Source organism: Hemicordylus capensis, chromosome 2, assembly GCF_027244095.1.
Source record: "Hemicordylus capensis ecotype Gifberg chromosome 2, rHemCap1.1.pri, whole genome shotgun sequence".
In the NCBI taxonomy this organism is placed as follows: Eukaryota; Metazoa; Chordata; class Lepidosauria; order Squamata; family Cordylidae; genus Hemicordylus; species Hemicordylus capensis.
Window position 1 is genome coordinate 203,468,402 of NC_069658.1, and position 15,659 is coordinate 203,484,060.

Genomic DNA, 15,659 nt, shown 5'->3' on the forward strand with positions numbered 1-15,659 from the left:
TGGCAGGCAGAAGGTAGATCGGGATCTATGGCTAGATCTCGAACCTGTGGTACCGCCAGATGTTGCTGAGCTACAGCTCCCATCATCCCCAGTGACAAACTGTAGTTCAGTCACCTCTGGAGGACCACAGGCTGGGAGCCGCTGCCCTAGGTGACTTGCAGTCGATTGCTGCCGACTCCCAGCTATCCAACACCCCAAAGGCTGCGGTTCTATGCACACTAGCCTGACCCAAGGGAAAGGTGTCTGTCTCATAGGCTAGTGCCTTAGTGTTGCAAATGGTGAAATGGGACTTCATGCGAACTGATGCAGCTTGCTGTTGCTTCAATCTGCAAGTCCAAGAACAATCCTCTGCCCTGGTTGTTCTTGTGCCAACTGAGGCTGTGGTAAGCAGCATCCCTCAGGGGTAAAATACGAGGATTCATGGGTGGCTTTTGACCAAGTCCTTGTGCAATCCTTGATCGGTTGCAACTCAGATGTAAGACTTGCACACACTAGTCAACAAGTGCATGGCTGTGCCCTGAGTCATTGCTTTGTACTCGATTCCAGTCGGCAGACCTTGGGATTCCTGCCACACACACAGGAGAACCCTGCAAGTTCTGCAGTCTGCCCACCCCTGCCCTGGTGTATGGAAGAATGTCAGCAGTCAAGGTGACAGTCCCTAAAGAGGAGCCTCCGGCCCTGGCCAGTGGTCACCTCTGCTCACACTTTCCAAGATGCAAGTCTTAAAAAGCAAAACAGCACATGGAAACCCACCGTTAACTTACCAAGTATGCCACAAAGACCAGGTAGACAATGCTGATAAGTGAAGCCACCACATACAGTGCTACCTGTCCCAGGGCGGTCACATAGATCACCACAAAGTACAGGTTGATGGCGCAGATTATGAGAATGAGGACTCCCCCGGCAATCTTCCAGCCCCTAGAAAGCCAACATTTAAAAAGATATAATATTTCAATGGGAAGTGAAGGGCTCGGAATCATTACCTATTGCTAATAGCCAAGAAGTACAATGTAATAGGTATAATACTAATAATTACAAAAAAACAGTAAAATGCAAACCGCCCAGAGGTGCAAGTTTTGGGCGGTATAGAAATATTTCAAAGAAATTTAAATAAATGTAACACACTAAGAGAGGCTGTTCTCACGAGCGGCTGTACCCAGGCTTGCACAGCCCTACCAGGGTACAGCTGCTCGTGTGATACACCAGGATCGTGGTAGCCCAGGATGTTTACCTGGGTAAAAGGGTGCACCAGTCCCCAGTCGTGTGTCTGCTCAGGCTGCCGGCAGCCCAAGCCGACACAGAGCCAGGTGCCTAGAGCGCCTGGCTGAGGGGGAAGCCCTCAATGTACCACACGCCTCGCCAGGAGCAGTGCTGATCGTCTGGATGTGTGAGCCGCACGGCCCACAGAGAAAAGAAGATCGTCTGGGGGAATGGCAGGAGTGCTCCTGTCTTCCCCACCAGCCCTCCCCGCCTGGCAAAAAAGGTCATGTGAATAACCTTACTGTTTCTTCCAAGACATCAGGCACTGGGCAGCAAACATATTATACTGGTGCAATTAACTGATCAGAGCATTAATCTGAAGTTCTTCCCTCTCCCCAATTAGTTAGGGAGGGGGCAAACACCACTTAAAACCTGGGGGCTTGGGGTTCGAAAAGGAGCCCACCCCTTACAGGCCACACAAGAGCACAGGCCCTTCTAGGCCCTCTATACAAAGAGGTTCAAGTGGTCTTTGGGCAGCACCCTAGTGAATGCCAGTGCCCTGCGATCCAATCAAATGGAACAGAGAAGGAACCACGAAACTGAGATGGAGGCAAAATAATTTATCACAAAGAGCAGCCTGATTTAACTTATGTAAAAACAAAACAAATCCAAATGAAACCAGTCTCTGGAAACGGCCTTCTGGGTGAAGCATCTTTACCACCGAAACTGAAATTCTGCAATTTCATCTGCAGAATTGAATATACAACTTTCCAACCTGTGGCTAGGCCAGGGTGTGCATCTCTCTCCATGGGTAGGACTCAGCATTAGCAAGCCACCACAAAAGGCTCCTCTTCATAACATGTCAAAAGCTGGAATCTACTTGTAGCAGTATTGTATTTAATGCATTTATGTGCTGCTTTTAAAAACATAACATATTCCGAAAACTCTTTGTGATAAGTGGGGCCCTGGCCAAGGGTAACCGTTGGGGAAGGACCATAGCTCAGTGGTACAGTATGCTTTGCATGCAGAATGTCCAAAGTTCAGCCTCTGGCAGCATCTCAACAGAGCTGGGGGAAACTCCGGAGAGCTGCTGCCAGTTGGTATATTTCTAAGGCTTATAAATAAATAAATAAATAAAATGGACACTACTGGAACCAGGGCTACACAACTTTGGCTCTCCTGAAGATGCTGGACTACAGCTCTCATCATACCCAACTATTGGCCACTGTGGCTGGGGATGATGGGAGTTGTAGGCCAAAAACAGCTGAAGTTGTGCAGCCCTGTAATAGGGGGAACTTTTCAAATACATTCTTAGTGTAGACCAGGCCTGGAGGTCAGATTCAGCCCGGGGGGACTTTTTTGCTGGCTCCCAGATAGAAATATCCGGCAGCAACCGCAGGAGACGTGCTCTTGACGTGTTCTCTCTTCTCCACGTATGGGGGTGTCCTCTCTAGAAATTGCCTTACAGTACCATCTTAGACATGTTTACTCAGAAATACGTCCCACAGTGTACCCAGTAAGGCTTACTCCCAAGTAAGCATGCCTAGGATTGCAGCTTGAAAGCAACATCAATTTAGAGAGGAGAGGACCTGGCATTTATTTGGGGCTGGCATGCACTCCAGGGGTCCTGATGACTGAGCAGGGAGAGGGCCTATTTTCCTTGTGTGCGTGTGGGGCGGGGGGTGGTGGTGGTTCACAAGTAGCTTTCATTAATATTGCTTTCATTAATGTTATTAATATTAATATTTCATTAATATTATTTTCATTAATATTGCTAATTCATTTGAATATAATGTGCTGGAAATGGACCTTGGCCCCTCGCCCACTAAGTCATGGTTGATTCTGTCCCACTGGAGCTGTGCACCCCTGCTGTAGACAATACTAAGCTAGATGGATCCGTGGTCTGGTATAAACTGGTACAAGACAGTTTCCTCTGTAACCCAGCACATGTAGACTCCCCTTGCCACCCCCAGGGTGCCAAATGCTGAAATGGTTCTGTAAGTAGGCCAGGGTTTTCACAAATTCCCCTCAGTAAAGCCAATTACAAAACAAAGCCCCATGCATAAAGGCTCCCCTGTTCTTTTCTATGAACAGGTGTGTAGTGGGGGAGACCCTCAGATGTGGGAGAGTGAGAGGTAAACGTTATTCTGTTGTAACTACGCCTAAGCACACACCCATTCAGTAAAGCACTTCCCTCCACAGAAGGAAAACTGCAGCCTCCATGTGCTACAAGAGGATTTGCATTGTGTTTAGAATGCAAAAGTCAACTGTATGTGTGGGTTAAGGTGCTTAGAGTGTGATGACAGTTCTCAGATTCTGTGACATGACTGCCCTACCCAGAAGCAGTGATTATTATACACTCCAGCTTTTGATAGTTCTCAAGGACGGGATGTTTATGTTATTCTTCATACTTACAGCCCATTGGCAAAGTCATTCATCACAGGACGCAAGCTGGTGAATGTGAGGACTGGGATTAATGCGAAGGGAAGCTGAAAGGCAGGAACAAAAATAGAATCATGCTCAGAAAAAGCACTACCTAGCTTGCTGTTCATGTGAAACCAAGATGAGGTTTGTATTGCCCAAAATTTAGGAGCAACACACATGCACATAACACCACCTCTTTATTAGCTGCTGAAAGCTTTTCAGCAATAAATCCAGCATCTTCTACCAGTTAAAGAACCTACTTTTGTTACACACACAAAACCAAGGATGAATACTGGAAACAAAGATAGCAACAAGACCAGAGTATGGCTGGGACTAACAACTGATTAGTCCACCCCATGCGGGGTGGGAGCTACTAGGGTCAGATTCCTTTGAGGTTAGAGTAAATTTAATCCCTGCCGCCCTGAATTATTTGAGCCACTGTGCATTTCTGATAAGAAGGGTCACTCATACCCCCTCAATGAATGGTGAACTCAAACAAACAAAAGAGTGGTTTAAAAGGGGGTGTGGTGGGAACTGGAGGCAGGCATAATTTGGCCTAGGCATGAGGATGGCCAAGGAGAGGTGAACTTATAAGCAGGTAGGGGATCAGAGATGAAAGACAGAGGTAGAGGTGATGGTTACTCTGCTGTAACTAAGCCCTAAGCATGAAACAATTACATATTATAAGAGCATCTCCTTCTCGGTTTGTTTTCAGGAAGAGCCTCAAGACTCTCCTGTTTTCGCAAGCTTTTAATTAGAATTAATTTTAATAATTTTAAAACTTGTTTTAACACCTATTTTATTCTACTATTTTTATTATGTATTTTAATTTGTAACTTTTAAATTTTTTCAGTTTTGTACACTGCCTAGAGATGTACATATCAAGCAGTATAGAAATATGATAAATTAATCAAATATTATTCCCCCAGTTATCCCCTCCCTATTTTCCTCCATTTCCCTTGCACTGATTTTAGATGCCGAGCGCCTTGGAACCCAATCTTCATTAACCATCAGCAAGTGTAACTATGGTCAATGCTTGGTTTCAACCATATGAAGGCTCCTCCTTCCCATAGAACTAGAAGCCACTGAAGTACTTCCCATAGAAGTAGAAGCCAGTAGGGGTTCACCTTATGAAAGCTTCTCTTGCCATTTGTTAGAACAGAACACTTCACAATCAAGGTGCAGGTGGTGGGGAGGAGGGGGAGGCTTATCCAGAAATTAAGGGTGTTCTCATGACCATAGCAGGGGTGGGGAGGGAGGGTGGAGGACTATGGACCAAGTCCTCTTCGGCATGCTGTCGCATGCCCACATGATCTGCACTGCTCCCAGCAGTGCAGATCTCTGGAGACCAGGACTTATTTTCCCAGCCTCCAGGAATCCCACAAATCCCACCGGACAATGCACAAATCAGTCCCCCGGGAGTTAGACGCTCTAGGCACCCAACTCTGTGTATACTTGGCCGATGTGCAGCCCAAGCATATTCATGAACCCAAACCTGAGGTAAAGGGTGCACTCGTACCCTTTAACCCAGGTTAAGCCTGGGGTAAATTCCTGGGCTTGCAGGGGAGGACACGAGCAGCTCAACCCAGGCAGCTCAATCCAGATGTATGTGTGAGGCATATACATCATCATCACCACTCCACTCTAGTTATCACTCTCACCTGCAGTACTGGTAGTCGCCCACTACAGACTGGGAACTAATGCAGGCCATTCTGAGATCTGCCCTTGTGCACACTTCCCCACTCCGTCTGCTCTCACCCAGGCAGAACCCTAGCCCTCCCCATCCCATACAAAGCGGTCTCCCTGCCCTTACACGATGGAAATATTAATGGGAGGAGAACTCTAAGGACTGGGTAGAGGGTTGCAATGAGAACTTGGGATCCTTCAAACTAGGTTCTCAACAAAAACTGATGAACTCCCTTACATAGATAATATTTTTCTTCTTTTCCTTTTTATTATTATTTTTAATCAGTTGCTAATGTTATATGGTAATACGAAGATAGGGGGAAAGTCAGAATATTAAGACTGTACTAAAACAGTTTAAGACTATTAATGAGATTGAAGAATGTAAACATGATTCAAGCTTAAAGACCATAACCAGTGTCTAAGATAAATTAGAAAACTGAAAGACAAAGTGAGATCCTGAGGTTTTTCTAGTAAAGAATCTATGTTTCCCCCAAGATGCTTCCTTGTTTCATTTAGCCCTGGATGTATTTTTTTCCCATGGTTCTTGATCTCTGGTTATTCCCACAAGGGGAATACAAAAATTGAACCCATGTCCTAAATTGCCTCAGTGTGAGTACATTTGCTGCAGAGTGCTAGCCTTTAATTTTGTCATTATCTTTACAAACAGAACTGGATTCTGTCTCAGCAGGGCCCTCACCTGTAAACTCATAAGAACGTTGAGAAAGTCATTCATGTCAGTTAGGTGTTCCAGATCTTGGAAAATGGCAACCAGGAGGGTTGGAGTGATAGCAATGGAGCGGGTCAGGACCACCCGGGCAAAGCGTGACCACTTCAGATTGAGGAAACCCTAAAAAAAATAATAATAATTAAACAGAGGGAAAACCAATGTAGCTACAAAGCAACATTGCTAAGCAGCAAAACAGCAATTAAGACGAAATGTGTTCAGAGCAGGAGTGGGGAGAGAAGTGGCAGAGATATTCCTTCTAGGAGCAGAAAACATAAATCCAAATTCAGTAATTTTGTAGACACATCAAAGGGGTTGCCCTGATGCAGTTATTGTCACACTATTAAGAACAGAACCAGAACTAAGAGGATTTCCCACTGAAAAAAACCGAACAAAAGCTGACTGCAAATTAAATAAACCTGCAAATGCTCTAGTCAGAACAGCCAAGTTGTGCCTGAAGGAGATTAAAAATTTGTAGAAGTTACTAGATATGACAATCAGATGTCTTAGACTGTGGACACAAATGGGATCGAATGCTGAATGAACACATAGTGTATGCTTCCTCTGCAATATTGCTCACACTGGGTTAGGTAATCTAGTATAATTGCTAAAAAAAACCCCATAATAGTAAACATGAGAAACAGGTGAAGTTAGCCTGGTCATGATTTGCTCTGGAACATAAGATCTTAAAGCAATTTGGCAGTTCTGGTCACCATATCTCAAAAAAGGACATTATAGAACTGGAGAAGGTGCAGAAGACTGCAAGCAAGATGATCAGGGGCCTGGAGCACCTTCCTTACAAGGCAAGGCTACAACACCTGGAGCTTTTTAGTTTAGAAAAAAAAAGATGACTGAGGGGCAACATGATAGAGGTCTATAAAATTATGCATGGTGTGGAGAGATATCAATTTTTCTCTTTCTTGCATAACACTAGAACCAGGGGTCATCCCATCAAACTGATGGTCAAGAAATTTAGGACCGACAAAAGGAAATATTTTTTCACACAACACATAATCAACCTATGGAATTCTCTGCCACAAGATGTGGTAACAACCACCAACCAGGATGGCTTTAAGAAGGGCTTAGATAAATTCATGGAGGACAAGTCTATCAATGGCTACCAGTCTGATGGCTATAGGCCACCTCGAGCCCCCGAGGCAAGATGCCTGTAAATACTAGATGCAGGGGACTAACAGCAGGAGAGAGGGAATGCCTCTTTATAGGGATAGGGACCTTGTGGGGGGGAAAATGATCACACTGACAGACATAATCCAACACAGCTGAAGAAAGACAAAATACCTCCATGACAAACTGCCCAGAATAAGTTCCTGTCATTGTTGAACTCTGACCCGCAGCAAGAATCCCAATAGCCCAAATGTAGAGGCAGGCAGGGCCAAAGTAGCAACCCAGAACGACACCCTGAAACAGAAGAATTCTAGTCAGCGAGCCCAAAGGCCATGGCTAAGATCTATATATTTATTTTCATAAATTAGTAGATGCCAAATGGCAGTAAATTTGACACAGCAGTAACCCATCTTCCTAAGACAATGGGTTTGCATTGTTCTTGCATGTAAAACCAAGGACAAAAGTTAACTCTCTCTGGCTTGTTACAGAAGTCAAACCTGCTCAGTACAAGTCCTCCCCGTGACCACACAAGCTAAAGCCAGAGGAAAAGCAGCTGATAACACATTTGGTGCCACCTTGGTGATGGGAATTTAACAGAAATTGGGTGAACTCTGACTTACTGTAGTGGTTCCCAACCAGGGTTCCACCAGATGTTGCTGAACGCCAACTCTTATCAACCCCAGCCACAATAAATTGAAGCTGGGAATGATGGGAGTTGTAGTTCATCAACATCTGGAGGAACTCTGCTTGGGAACCCCTGACTTGCTGCCTAACTCCAGTAAAGTTCCAGTGTTTTTTTCCGTGGTGAACTGCTTTAATCTCCCAAGCTGAAACCAAGGGTGTAAGAAGGCAGGGTTATTTACAGTGGCACGTGCCACACCACAGTGCCATCATGGGGTTATACTAGTAATTCACAAGGATAGCAACGCCCCTCCTATCTCCAACATATCTGGCTCAACATGTTATGTTGGTCCACAATTGCTGCTTCCTTCCTGCTTATTTCATAGCTGGAGGCCATTCTACCATCCGCCCCTGAACTGCTGCCATTCTGTCTCCCAAGCCAACTACGGTTGCTGGATTACTTATGCTGCAATATTGTCGTGATAAAGTTTTCGCCCTCAAAATGTAAAAATTTCCTAAGTGTGCATGTCAAAGTTCTTCAGAGGTCAATGAAATGCTGACGGCTTTAAATTTGGATTTTTCAACTACATGCTTGTTTAATATTTAGCTCTCTTTAAAAGTCATTTTAGGCAGCAGGTGTAAAATGCCCTGAATAAAGGCAACTCTATCCAAAAAATTGTGAAGTGCTCAAGGCCTTACTCACCCCTTTATAGATATCCACGTCCAGGCTTTCATTGTTTGGTTTAATCACTGAAGCCTGAGGAATACTGCTATTTACACACTGATCGTACTGCAAACACAAAATCGAGACAATTTTTAAGAAGGTATATCCCAATACCAAGAGGGTAACACAGATACCACCAACACCTCCTTAAGGGAAATCACATAAAGAATAGAGCAACGCAAGAAACGGCAGCCCAATTCTAGCTTAGAAAAAGTTTCCACCTAACAAAAGTGCAACAGTTTATCATAAAAACAGCAAGAAAAGTCCTGAAAAATGGCAAGAGGAGCTTAGTAATTCGGATACTAGTGTGCTGTAGTGGAGTCCCACACAGTCGTTTAATAAGCAAAAGCTTCCTGTGTACAATAGGTGCTCTTCCGGCCATAACTTAAGAGAGAGGCTGCTCTCCCAACACCCATTCCAACATATGGATCCAAAAGCCGGAGGTCAGCATAGGGCCTCTATATCTTGCCCCTGAAAATGCTGCATGTAAAAAGACAGCGCCATTTGTGGACGGAGGCATCCATCCACAAATGGAGCTACCCTTGGGGAACATCTGGGAGAGGAGAAAGACAGACATAACAGAGGTCTATAAAATCATGCATGGTGTGGAGAAAGTGGATAGAGAGAAATTCTTCTCCCTCTCACATAACACTAGAACCAGGGGTCATCCCATGAAATTGATTGCCAGGAAATTTAGGACCAGTAGACAGAAGTACTTTTTCACACAATGCATAGTCAACTTGTGGAATTCTCTGCCATGAGGTGTGGTGACAGCTAACAACCTAGATGGCTTTAAGAGGGGTTTGGAGAGCCAGTGTGGTGTAGTGGTTAGAGTGCTGGATTAGGACTGGGGAGACCCGAGTTCAAATCCCTATTCAGCTGTGAAACTAGCTGGGTGACTCTGGCCAGTCACTTCTCTCTCAGCCTAGCCTACTTCACAGGGTTGTTGTGAAAGAGAAACTTAAGTATGTAGTACACCACTCTGGGCTCCTTGGAGGAAGAGCGGGATATAAATGTAATAACAACAACAACTTCATGGAGGAGAGGTCTATCATCGGCTGCTAGTCTGAGGGCTATGGGCCACCTCCAACCTCAGAGGCAGGATGCCTCTGAACACCACTTGCAGGGGAGTAACAGCAGGAGAGAGGGCATGCCCTCAACTCCTGCCTGTAGGCTTCCAGCAGCACCTGGTGGGCCACTGTGTGAAACAGGATGCTGGACGAGATGGGCCTTGGGCCTGATTCAGCAGGGCTGTTCTTATGTAAAAGATATGAAAAAGAAAAAAGCACCATCATGAGTTCTTCCCCAAGAAAGCTTTTTGTTTTCATTTCTTGTCAAACCCACAACTTGAACATTTGAAGCTGCCTTAATGAACAACAGATAATCATACTACTGTAAGTGCCTGAAAACAATCTGAAAGTTTGAAGAATGACATAGGTGTTGTGCAAACACAAATATAGGCTGCTACATTTTTTAAACCTAGTTTCTGCAAGTAGATCTGGGTGCCAGGAGGAGGAAAAAACAAAGTACTAAGAGACACCATGGGCCCATTTAGCTCTATTACTGCTAGTTTCCGCATTTCTCCAACTCTTGACAGAGGCACTCCCCCCGCCCACCCCAAATTAGAGCCAGATTTAATTTTTGCATCCAAAAACTGTGAAAGAGTCACTGTTCTAGGCATGCCTCCTGACTGGAAGGAATCAAGATCAGGGACTCCTGTAGAGATGCTGCAGGCAGCCTCCCAAGATTGGGCTCAGAGGGAGCAACCAGTTTAGGAAAGGGCTGCACAACTTTGGCCCTCCTGCATATCGTGGACTACAATTCCCATAATTCTCAGCTATTGGCCACTATGACTGGGGATGATGGGAGTGGTAGTTCAAAAACAGTGGGAAGGCCAAAATTGTGCAGCCCTGGCTTAGGAAATACTGGTCTACTTGGACTAGCAACAGCTTTCCAAGGGCTCAGCTGGTGCTCCTTCCCAGCTCTGCTGCCCAAGATCCTTTTAACCGAAGATCCTAGGAAATGGACATAGGACCTCCTGGCTGCAAAACAGGTGCTCCGAGCTTTGGACTCCTCCCTAGCCTTCACACCTCAAGGCCAAATCTAAGCTCCAACAGGATTTTGCTCACCTCCTCATTAACATGCCACGGAGGAGATTTGGGTCCCCCTGCAGGTTCGCGTATTTTCAGCCACACCATTTCTTGCCTCTTAGCAACCAAACTTTACACAAGGCAGCAGGGCAGAGGAGGAACAGAAGGGTATTCACACACGCAGCCTACCCCAGGCTAGGGCAGCCCAGCCCGGGGTAGGCTGCTTGTGTAAAGCGCCAGGAGAGAGGTCACTCCTGGCACTGCCCCCATGCCAAGCCCCACTTTTTAGCCCGGCGTTTACCCTGGGATGCAGGTGGTTGGGTGCGGGGGAGAGAAGAGTCCTCCCGCTTCCATTGACTCCCTCCGCTGCGCCACTACATGGTGCAGCGGAAGGAAGGACGGAGGCGGCTCATCTGCTGGGGAAGGCAGGTGTGCTCCCGCCTTCCCTGCTGCCCACCCTCCCTCCCTCCCTCCCAAGCGAGGTCATGTGAAAGGCCTCAAGGACTCACCACATCTTGGTTAGTTTTGTTATAGAAGGCTTCGGCAAAAACTGCGACGACAAAGACATTGATGATGAAGGAGATGAAGAGGGCAATGCAGGACTCGATGAAGAAATACTTGTTGGCCTCACTGACCTCCTTCTTGTTGGCTCGATTTACCTGCCGAGACTGGAGAGAAGGCAACAGGGTCATGCAGCCTGCAGGGCAAGCGTATCCAAAAGAATGTCCATGGGAAGACTTCACACACAGTCAACAGATGGCATTTCTGCACATTCTGGATATCCACTCAGTTTTAAGCATTCAATAAGATACACTGCACCTGTGTATGCAAACACCTGTGTGGTCTACTACAATGAGCTTGGGGCTATGCCAGTCCTTCAGGACAAAAGATTCATTTATGCTGACTTCTAACCCGCTCTGTCCAAGGCAGGAAACAATGCATTTTAGAGATGAACATAAAAACAAAAAGGGGAAGACATCCCAACACAAAAAACAATGTCCCAAACAGAGCTACCAACCAGTTACAGGCTTATGTCAAAATTACCTGGAATTTTTCAGTGAATGTGAGTGTGTGGGTACAGTTGTAAGAATCCTTTTTGTGTGCCCCTTCTTACTGGCAACAAGTAACCATGGTTAATATTGACTAGGTTTAAGGTAACAAACCATGGTTGAGATCACAAATATACAGGCAAATTACTGCTTAGCTTGCCAGACTAAGCTCTGCCACCAGACACAATGTATTGGGATTACCATGTATTACATGGTGACAAGCAAGACAGCTTGTCACCATGTAAGTGGAAAGGCAAAAGAACTACCTTAACTTTGGTTTGCTTCACTTGGTAGAGAATGAATGCTTAACACATCGTTAATGAAAACTTATTTCAAGCCACAGGCTCGCATGGCTGTGTTCAATTCTTAACTAGGATTTAGTTATTCAAATGTAATGCTTAACAAATGGTTAAAGGAAAATAAACCATATTTAAAATGTTATGTTTGCATTGAGCCTTAATGAAATATTTAAAAACAAGTTGTTCTATTGAGAACTAATCAGCCTACTTTCCTTTCATGATCAGGGGCGTATCTAGGGTGGGGCAGGCAGGCCACATGCCCCAGGCACCACTTGAAGGGGGGTGCCATTTTATTTATTTTTATTAAAAAAATGAAAAATGGCCACTGAAAACAAAATGGCCACTGCATATGCTCAAATGGCTTCTATGAGGCCCTAGGCCATGCCAGGCCTCACAGAGGCAATTTGAGCATGCGCAGTGGCCATTTTGTTTTCAGTGGCCATTTTTTTAAAAAAAATATATTTTTAAAAGTGGCCACCAGACATGCTCAAATGGTCACTGCGAGGCCCTAGAGGCCAATGGGGGAGGGGGAACCTTTGCACACACACCCCCATGGCCTTTAGGAAGCCCCCTGAAGGGGCTACAGGTTAAAAAAAATTAATATAATATAAGTCACTGTATTATTCAGTTTGGCACTATGTACAGAGAATCAGGGCTTGTGAATACTGAGCTGAAGCTTATTAACTAGGATTGTATTCATTTGATCTTACTTTGCTTCTTGTGATAAGTGAGTTAAATGTGATGTCTTAATAATGTGGCTATTAATGGTGAGTTTGTCTTTGAATCAGTGTGAAATCCTTAGTATTAAGGCCCACTGGGAGTTTCTTGCTCTCTGTCTCTCATTTTAACTGTCTTTCTGAAATACTAGAATATATTCCAAGTAGTGACACAGTTTACTCTGCATATCCTTTAATTATTTTCAGAGTATCTGAGAAAAGTCAAATTCTCAATTTATTTTTAAAACTTGTGTAATAGTGATGCTACAATGCATAGTAAAGAATTAGACAGGCACTTCTGTTTAGTTTTCCAAGTACACCTCCATAGGGATCGGCCCGGACCGGCCATTGTAAAGGCCTCCGGACCGGTCCGGACCTGGGTGGTTTGGTTCGGGGGTGGGGGGTAGCTTTAAGAGCGGTGGGAGGGTTTACTTACCCCTCCCGCCGCTTTCCTGCTCTGGCGCGTGCGCAAAGGACTACTGGGAGTTTTTTTAGAGCAACATCAGGGAAGGGGCGGCAGGGAGGTATCCTGCCGCCCCAATTACTTGTAACATTACGGCACCAGAGCGGGAAAGCAGCGGGAGGGGTAAGTAAACCCTCCCACCGCTCTTAAAGCTACCCCCCCACCCCAGTGCCGGACTGCAGTGTGGCGGTTCCGTGCACACCCCTACACCTCCACATAGTATTTGGGTATTTCATGAGCCCCAGCATACTGAAATATATAGTTTCCAGCATTTTTTGGTCTGGCTACGTCCACTGCTAAATAGTTTTTGAAATATTAAAAGATTAACGAGCTTGACTTGTATTATTCAGCTGATATTATGGTAAAGTTATCTGAAAGGAGGGTGTCAGATGTTTGGACAGGGGGCGCAATTTCAGTGCTTGCCCTAGGCGCTATTTTCGCTAGATACGCCTCTGTTCACCATCTCTACATCTGGACTAGATTTGGTGCAAATCGAGGTCCACAAGTTAGATGTCTTGCACCTCAAATGTTCATGTGTCCGCCATCTTGGATTGGGGTGGATGTCGTCATTACAAACTGCACCACTAAGGTGTCCCTGTGTGTCATTCACTACAGCTGTTTCAAATTTGATTCAAATACAAGTCTGGTGACTTACCTAGTAATATGTGCACTTTATAAATCTACAACTAACATTTCATGAACTGACATGGCCAACTAAAGCCCCCTCAGCACTGGCTCAATCCCATCAGAGGATTAATAATGCATTTATTATTCATTTAGCACATTTATACCCTTTAGAGAAATATTTTCTAACACCTCTGATAACAAGGAGTTTCTAGGAGAAGCAAGGTCCACAGGTATAAAGAATGCACATCTTAATGTACTCATTTCAGTTTGGTGCAGATGTGGAATTGAATGAATGCTCTTGACCACACACAGATTGCTGAAGAATTTGGGAAGGAAGCAGTCTCTTAGCAATAGCATTCAAGCCACACAAATAATTGTGGAACAGCAATTGGTAACCGCTGGCCAAATCCAACCCCCCAGATATGATGTGGTTGGAATGGCAAGGATTCCTTCCCTGTCTGAGCCTGGTGTGTTCCTAGGTAAAAAGATTTTGGGGTGGTTTTTGTTTTGCTTTTCCCCTCCAGCTGCAGTTGGCTATGTCTGAGCAATCCAAAGACTTGAACCTCTTCACCAGAGTGTTTCAGTTGCTAGGCAAATAGAGGCTGTCTCTCTTTTCCTTACCGGTACTATCATAGCTTAGTATCCCAACCCGATATACTGATATGTGACCATACAGAGATGGTTATTTTAGCTGGACTGATTGCTCTGCCCATGTGGATTAAATCGAAATAATAACAACTAGGATGTGAACCATGGCTTGGTTACAGAACAGAAACAAATGTACTAAATTCCACACATGGCAACACTACCAATGGGCAATTCCACGGGTAACAGAATCAGGCATGTTACCACTTTTCAGTAACTACAGCCACTAGCAAATTTGCAAGCTGATATTATATATACTCATGGGCAAGAGAACATCTCCTACTATAAGGCCTTTTTTTTTTAAACACACAAAAAAACTTTAAATATTAAAGGGTGTTTTTTTTTTAAAGGCCTTATAGTAGGAGATGTTCTCTTGCCCGTGGGTATACATTCATAGCACCAACATGAAAATCTGCTTATGCTTACAGTCATCGAAAGAGTGGTAACATGCCAGATCCCGTTACCTTTGGAATTGTCCCAATGAGTCTGTAGCGCTACTATATCACTGGGGAACACACAAACTTACCTTGACCAAAGCAGAATGCAAGTACATGTTGTGTGGCATGATAACAGCACCAACTATCCCCACCGCTTGCTCCAGCTGAGGGGTGCCACAGCCCTTGCAATATGGTGTAAACATTCCTTTCAACAGCTCGGCCTGGTTTGGCTTTACTGTAATATACTGCAAAACACATACAGGGCAATCATTAATACTGCTGGAATAGCAGCTGGCATTAGCACTGGCCTTGGCTATTGTGTAGCAAGTCAAAGACTCAAGCCCCGAACTCATTTGGGTTTTTGCTATGGCCAAACCTTCTCAGAGAAGCCAATCTTTATATAAAGATGGATGCGGTTTTTACATTCTAGGACAGGGGTAGGCAATCTTGGTTCTCCAACTGTTGTTGAACTACAACTCCCATCATTCCCAACCACAATAAATTATGGCTGGGGATGATGGGCATTGTAGTTGAACAGCTGGAGAGCCAAGATTGCCTACTCCTGCTCTAGGATAAGGGTGTCAATATGGATGAGGTACTTCCTCAGACAGAAATTTGAGACTAATACAATCTAAGACACCCACTCTGGCCAAGCCCAGTCATTTTATTTATACATCTATATCCAGCCTTTCAAATTCACAAGGAGACTTTCAGATAAACACACTACATCATAAAACAACAAAACAAAAACAGAGAAAACAGCATAAAGCCAAGGTGAAGTAACAAAAAGTTCAGCAGCACAAGCAAATCATCACTGCTCACTAAAAGA

The 15,659-nt window shown here is 44.8% G+C and overlaps 1 protein-coding gene across 6 annotated transcripts in view; it reads right to left on the reverse strand.

Annotated features, from left to right (window-relative positions):
* Window positions 1-15,659, reverse strand: part of SLC11A2 (solute carrier family 11 member 2) — a 72,206-nt gene that overhangs the window by 17,821 nt on the left and 38,726 nt on the right. For all 6 annotated transcript variants that reach the window (XM_053300215.1, XM_053300213.1, XM_053300216.1 and 3 more), the window contains 7 exons: window positions 14,920-15,075; window positions 11,104-11,262; window positions 8,484-8,570; window positions 7,334-7,453; window positions 6,008-6,157; window positions 3,616-3,689; window positions 765-918 (listed from right to left, as the gene is read on the reverse strand). In XM_053300215.1, the coding sequence (XP_053156190.1) occupies window positions 765-918; window positions 3,616-3,689; window positions 6,008-6,157; window positions 7,334-7,453; window positions 8,484-8,570; window positions 11,104-11,262; window positions 14,920-15,075 (900 nt within the window). The remainder of the gene's footprint in view (window positions 1-764; window positions 919-3,615; window positions 3,690-6,007; window positions 6,158-7,333; window positions 7,454-8,483; window positions 8,571-11,103; window positions 11,263-14,919; window positions 15,076-15,659) is intronic.